Genomic DNA, 7,395 nt, shown 5'->3' on the forward strand with positions numbered 1-7,395 from the left:
AATCAATTGTATGTACCAATCGCAGAGACTCTCACAAGCCAACGTTTATGAAGATTCTGCGTTGTAATGATTTGGAGATAATGATATCACATCGTTTCTGTGTGCGTCCATAGGGTACGCAGACTACTCACAGAGTATGTCCTTCACACGCAGCATCTGCCACGCTGAGTTATATGACAGGGAGCGTATTAGTACGCCGACTTTGTGTCAATAAAATCACAGTACGATTGTAATCTTTATATATGTATATAACCGACAGTGTGGCAGGTGAAGCCTTAGGTGCATAATCTGAGAATATCTAAATAATCAATCGTTGTTCCTTAAAGCCCGTTCAGTTGGTAGTTGAATCGATAATACGCTACCAGTCTGCCGGGCCCAATATAGAGAGGCGCGCCAATTCGTTCAGGGTGTGCCTGGTTTCAGGTACGGGGTGACACAGGGGAACGGGTTGAGAACCGCGACGAAGTGAGTGAACGGGTGAGTCAGGAGGAAGAGCACAGAGGGAGTTCCTCGAAGGATCGAGAACAAAAAAGAAACAGGTTTCTTTTCCTGCCATTACTGCTGTTGCTGCCGCTTCTTCTTCTGATCCGATCGGCTAGCTGTCTACTGTTCATGCGATCAATCTCGAATATGTGCTCTATTGAGCAGAGCTTTCAGACGGGACAGTTAGCTCAGCAGCCTGTCGAGTCTGCTATAGTACCTTATTCGCTATTGGGTCTGCATATAGAAGGAGGCCCCAAAAAACGAAAGTTGTATGCACATTGACAAGTCGCTGGTTCGAGCCTCTCTGCCTCTTTGTTCGTCCTTCCCTGCTTCGACTTTTCGTTCTCGTTTCTTTCCGACTTTGTCTTCTATTTCGCTATGATAATCTTTACTATCAGAATGCGCTACTCGAATAGAGTCCTCTCGTCGTCTGCTGTCATACTTTACATATGCAGAACGAAGGGCGACGACAGCAATAACATTAATGGCCACATTCTAATATATATGTTTCACTAGCAGGTGTCTGGCGAAATCGTCTGCAATTTCACACGTAACAATAACAACGATGCACTATATACTGGCTGGCCAGGAAGTGTGTCAAATTGTAAGAACTCGAAAATCATCCGCATGAGTTTTCGACTATAAACGTGCCTTTATTTCGGCTGTTTGCATAGTCCTTTTTTGGCGCCTAACAACAATCACTAACGAAGCCATTGATTCAACGGCCGACATTTTGTAGATGTATATAATCGTTCAAATTGGCTATTAGTGAGAACGGGGATAGGAAAATAAGTGCGGAGCAAACACAAGGCGCCCACAATAATGCCAGCTTTACAAAATCGCTCGTTATAAAGCGAGCTTCATCACGTTCGCTTAGCGTCCAAGGCGGATCCCAGGCCACTTTAAAGTTATTTGAATGGATAGTAGTAGTGGTAGATGAGATGCTTTCGTTCGCTGAGCTCCCGACGGCGACGACGACGACGGCGGCGGCGGCGGCGCAGACGACGACGACGACGACGAAGGTGGACTCGACCCGGTAGAAGACGAACAGACGGATAACCCGTTGTTCTCAGCGTCTGCTCGCCTGCCCGGTTGCTGGGTGAGATAGTTCCTGCGACTGCTCCTCCTTAAAGATTGCATGACCTTGAGTAACCAGCGAACCTGCCGCCGCTGCCAGACTGCCAAGCGGTAATAGCTCGTATGTATGAAGGAACGCCTGTGTACATACTATATCAGCCTATCTACGTATCTACATAGGCAGATTGGTGGAATATCTGTTCTGCAAGGCTGGTGCCCGTAGTTGGGAGGCAGGGTGTCGTCGTTTGTTGAATAGAACGAGTTGTTGCATGGCCGCCGCCGCCGCCGCCGCCGCCGCCGCCGCCGCCGCCGCTTTTGCTGATCAGACATCTATCCTCGATCGATGCGACGAATGGAACAGGCTGAGCGATACCATTCCGCAGCAGCGTTAGAATCAGCAACAGGAGCAGTTCTGGCCCCCTTCCCCATCCCTCCCTCCACTCCTCTCTGTCAGCCATCAGTTTTCGTTCGTTCATCCGCGCAGTCATCAAGGGAAGGAAGGAAGAAGAAAAAGGGACGAACAACCACTATCACGATGACGAAAAGGTCGTATCGTTGCTGGTATATACCTACTACGCTGATCGTAGTACTGGTATGAACGGTGTGAGGTTCAGCCATTGGCAGTGCTTTACTCTCCAGCCGGTTTTTGCCACACTTCCTGGTTGTAGTTGTCGTTGGCCATCGGCAGGACTCGCAATACAGCCGCTACTTACCAAGCGAGCAGGTAGGTAATCATGTAACCAGTTCAGCCGCTGGCCCGTCGGTCGATTGGCTCTCTGACGTTAGCTAACAACATCAATCCCCTCTTTGCTGAACTACACCATGGCATAGCGTCGCTGCAGCTGCCGTTGCACGTTCCGATGGTTTGACTGACTGACTGACTGACTGACCGACCGACCGACCGACCGACCGACCGACCGACCGACCGACCGACCGACCGACCGACCGACCGACCGACCGACCGACCGACCGACCGACCGACCGACGTAGAATTTCGAATAACGCATTCGCACATTAAAAAAATAGGCAAGAATACACAACATCTGGCGCGAAGGGGGGTTTCGGACTAATTACCAGTGTATGTCAGTAGCCAGCCGGTTATGCAGATCGCTTTGTGTAGATAAAGCGCTGAACGATACTGGAAATTAGAACCATTCATCATATGAATGAGCAGTCGCACTGTCTTTCCGGAGTAAAAGCAAATCAAAGATTATTAGGAAAGATTAAATGAAATACTAATGCTGACGACTGGTTACTCGAACGCGATGCTTTCACTTGTAACTTATCATAGTATCTTCCTAGAGTAACATTGGGAGAGATAAGTCTATTTCTATGGTGTCCCGCACCCTCCGTTCGGTTCCGATTGGAGGTGTACGCTAATTATACAGGCCGCCATCAGCTCCAAGTCGAATGATTTAGTCGATCGCGCTACACGAAACGCGAGCGATAGGATTGCCGTTGACCGTCATCAGGACTCTGAGGCACACTATGACGATGAGGATATTTATGTGGGCGAGTAGTAACTGTAAACCCACTATAGGTAGACACTGGGCTGAAAAACAAAAGAGCCTGCGGACAACTACTGCGACACCTCCTACTCTGCAAGGCGTCTTATCGCTTATGCCGTAAACACTGTGTGGATGCGCAGCAGAAGCCGGAGGTGGAGCAAGACGCACAGCAGAGAGCGACCGCAGCTCCCATCATAGAGATTCACTAAGAAGTGTGTTTTACTATCTCGATTCGCGCGGTAGTAGTCCACTGCCGATAGTACCAATGAACGAGTTGTGATCAGTCTCAAAGAAACGTCTTTTACCTCAAGCAAAACAACATAGATCCCTTTGCGGTTCCGCGCCATAGAGAAGAAGCCCGCTCTAAGCGAAACGTCGGCCGCGCACGTTAAGCAAATGAGCAAAAATAGATGCTCCCCTCCGTACGCCACTCGTCGTGTGCACATCGGAGTAATGTCGACGGCGTTTTGTTTGGCTGCGTAGGATTAACGAAGCGTCTGTACAAAAACACGAATAGAAAATATCTCGCCTGGAAAGCCGTATAGAACACGGCTTTCCTATAACGAAATGCATTTATTGAAACCAGCATTTCCTGAATGACACTTCAATTGTCCTGGTCAACACTGCACGCCACCACGGTGAGAGTTACGCTGCAGTTCCTCGAATCCTTCAGCCAGCCTTCGAGCAAACAATAGTTCTAAGATGAAGAAGCTAAACGAGGAGAATGCGTAATACAGAAAAGAGAACTGACATCTATCGTAAAGGAAGTGATGTACCTGATTCTATTTATTGCACTTACTCCTTTTTGGTAGAAAACACGCATCGCAGCAGTATAGCGTTGACGAATGCGCGCAACCAGCGCCGCCTGACGGAGGATCGCTTGCGATTTGTGCAGCTGCAGGAGTTGAACGGCGACAGTGGATGCTGTGGGGGTACCGCTCGGGCCCAACAGCTGGAGAGGAAATGCCGACGCCACGGCGACCCGTTGCGCGACATACTTCAATCCAGTCGCCACCTTTTCCGAGATGGCACTGGAATGCTGCTTCGCAACGGCACTGGCGTTATTTGACGCAATAACAAAAGAACTTGTGTTCGTCGTAGTAAGATCTTGTAACTTTGCACTTGATGGACTGTCTTTGCCGGCAAAGTTTTGCGATCCAGAAACAACGTTTGACGCTGTTTCTTGGCTAGGACCACTAACTTGTGATTCACAGAGTATCCCGTTGGAGCCTCCTTTGATGTTGGTCATTTTCGAAAACGAGTTGTTTATCGGTTGCGTTTCTATTCGCTGCTGCGGTGTAGTACCCATCTTACAGGAGGGACTATCCGGAATTTCTATTGTAGTCGACTGCTTCGCAGACTGACTTACTCTTAGAATTGCTCGTGTTCTAGTTAAATCTGCTTGTTGTTGCGATGCGGCCAGAGTTGACGACTGTGGTATTTTCGTCTGGCCAGGTAGAGTTGTCTCGGTGTTGTCATCAACGTTAGTACTGTTTTCTCTGCCACCAACATTTCGATCGTCACTGCCGTTTAAACTCTGATTGATAGCAGGCCTATCCTCCCTCCGAAACATGGATAACATTGGACGAATTGACTTCATAATTGCCGGCACGGTCTTCTCTACCGCTTTGTCTTCGACGATGCCGACAGCATTGACCTGGTTGTTGTTGTTTGACGGCATCGTCATCACCTTATCGTTTTCACTCGTTTTGTCCGGAAATACCCGTATCACCTCCACGCTGAGCACCTCGCGAACAGCGCTCGACATCTCTTCGATAGAAACAATATCAGAGCTTATCGTGGTCCTTATGACTGGTTCAATCGTCGTCGCCGGTGCCGCCGTCGGCGGCGCCAGAGTGGTTCTAGGAGCGGGATCAGCTAGGACCATCGTCGAGAAAGGAACAACAGAAGATTCTTCGACAATTGTCAACCTCGTTCCTGTCGCTAAGGCAGCACCATCGTCATCGTTGGATTGAGAATGTCGAGGATGTCGCATAAGGCCAATTACCACCTCGGAGCGTGTGGCCTGCGCTGCGTCGTGCGTGTTAGCAGCTGGTATATGGACACAGAGGACGATTGCTAGGCCAGCGAGGAGGACGTGCTCAATGTGTCGCATCATATTTGCATCCCTTCGTTTCTTCGCGGACTACCTATAGCTGTCACACTGGTTGTGTTATCTTTACGATAAGCTGCTAATCCTTAAGCAGCTGACTACAAGCTGGTGTTAAACGAAGGCCGTTGTACGGAAGAAACCCTTTGAACTTAATTAGAAACTTGCACTAGCCACGAAGACCACTCTCGGAAACGAGTGGGAGACATTAATTTCCCCCCGAAAAATCACTCCAAGAACATAACGAACACAATAAAGCTCCACAAGTCAGTGTATCCGGGGAGCGCGGGCTGTACAACACAACAGATGATGTCAAATTGAACAGTCGCTGAGTTACCCTCGTACACACTCTATCACAATATTCAGGTCCTGCGCTGTCGCACGTTTTGGCCGCGCCCACAACTTGACAGCAGCCGCAGCAGCCGCCACAACGCCAACAGCAATTCACTGACGCTCTGGTCCTAGAACGCGAATTTGCAGCAAGGCGAGACTGCAGCGTACAAAATACGGATGCTGCGCTGCGAAAGAAATGCAGGCCGGCATTCATCCCGCCGCTGGCTAGAGTACGACGGCCATCGGCTCAATCGTAGACCCAGAGGCGATGGACGTGCGACTACGATTTCTATCACCGCAGTTCACCTTCTCCAATGCGTGTTGGCTTTTGTCTGTGCCTTCGTCCGTGGATCAGTGCCTATTACTTAAAAGGTCCTGGAAACATCGCATAACTCCTGTACGAACATAAGGCGGGCGATTCACTCAGCTGCCCGTCGGGAGTCCACTCAAGTAAGGGCCAGGGTAAGTGTAAAGCGCGAGGTGGACAACAGTAGAGACCGTCACATCATTTATGTACTACTAGTCGCCAACTTGCTACTGCTGCAAAGCTGATCTCTCTTTCAAGTGTGCAATAGGCCAAAGATCAACGGCTCTCGAACGAACGAACGACCGAGCAGACCTCTCATTTCGCTTCTTGTTGCTGATGCTCCAGGCTGGTTGGCTGGCTGGCTGGCTGGCTGGCTGGCTAGCTAGGTGAGAACGATGATGATGATGTATAGCGGCGCCTTGAACGTCTGTGTTTCTGTCCGTATCTTTCAATGTTGATAGGTCTGGCCAACGCGTGCTCCACCTTTTTCTTTAGTAGCCGGTCGTTGTTGTTCGATTCTGTTTCACTGTCTGCCTCGGGCTTGCTTAGGGTTTTTACGACTTCGCTGTTGTCGTCGTCATCATCGTTCTCATCTTCGTCGCCTTCGAATCGCTTCGTCGTCTTGACTGCTGGACGGCCGAGCGCGAACTGACTGAACGTAGACTGACGCGCCCGCCCGCCTGCTCGCTCTTGGCTGGTTCGTTCTTCTTCTTGTTGCTCTCTGTCGCTGCTGCCGCTACTCCTTCTCCTTCTACTACCGCTACTACGGCTACGACTACTACCCGTAGCAGCATCACCAAGACCAATACTACTCATGCGACGACGACGACGACGACGACGACGACGACGACTACTACAAGTACTATGACCGCCGCCGTCGCCACCGCTGCTGCTGCTGCTGCTGCCGCCGCAGCACTCGCTTCACTCCACTCGCCGTCCCCGAGCACCTCCCTCCCCCATGGCTCTGCCTGGCTCCCGCCGTTGCTGCCGCGGCCACCACCGCCACTAGCAGCAGCCGCAGCAGTAGCAGCCGCAGCAGCAGCAGCCGTCATTCAGGCTTGTCTCTCTGACTATTTTGCTGTCGTTCTGTCTTTCTTCCTTCCTTCCTTCCTTCCTTCCTTCCTTCCTTCGCTCCTTCTTTTTCGTCTTCGTCAGCTTCTTCTTCTTTACTGCCTACCTCACAGCCGCCATGATGCTACGGATGATGATGCTGCTGCTGCAATCGCGGCAAGAGCCGCAGAGGTAGCAAAACTAGCGCCACCGCGCCACGAGAACCAGCACCGGCGGCAGCAGCACCAGTAGTCGTAGTAGTAGTGGTAGCAGTATATGTGTAGCGGCGGCAGGTAGTAATTCGTAGCAGACGCTCCTCATTTGGCCGTCGCAGTCACCGACGCCTTTCTGCTATGTTCTTCCTGTCAGTCTTTATTCTTCGTTTTTTTTCTCTTCGGACCCTTTCTATTCGTCGCCCGTTGCCTACTCTCCTCGCATTCGCTCACTACCCTCTGGCCTTAGGCAGCAGCAGCAGCAGCAGCAACAGCAGCAGCAGCAGCAGCAGCAGCAGCAGCAACAGCAGCAGC

At 50.7% G+C, this 7,395-nt stretch overlaps 1 protein-coding gene across 1 annotated transcript in view; it reads right to left on the bottom strand.

Moving 5' to 3' along the window:
* aos (protein argos) overlaps positions 1–6,496 on the bottom strand; it is a 25,378-nt gene extending 18,882 nt beyond the window's left edge. Inside the window, exon 1 of the mRNA XM_022837207.2 lies at positions 3,868–6,496. Coding sequence (XP_022692942.1) covers positions 3,868–5,187 — 1,320 coding nt within the window. The 5' untranslated portion in view covers positions 5,188–6,496. The remainder of the gene's footprint in view (positions 1–3,867) is intronic.
* Positions 6,497–7,395: the final 899 nt, after the last annotated feature.

The sequence above is a fragment of the Varroa jacobsoni genome, unplaced genomic scaffold, assembly GCF_002532875.2.
Source record: "Varroa jacobsoni isolate VJ856 unplaced genomic scaffold, vjacob_1.0 scaffold_695, whole genome shotgun sequence".
Taxonomy (NCBI): Eukaryota; Metazoa; Arthropoda; class Arachnida; order Mesostigmata; family Varroidae; genus Varroa; species Varroa jacobsoni.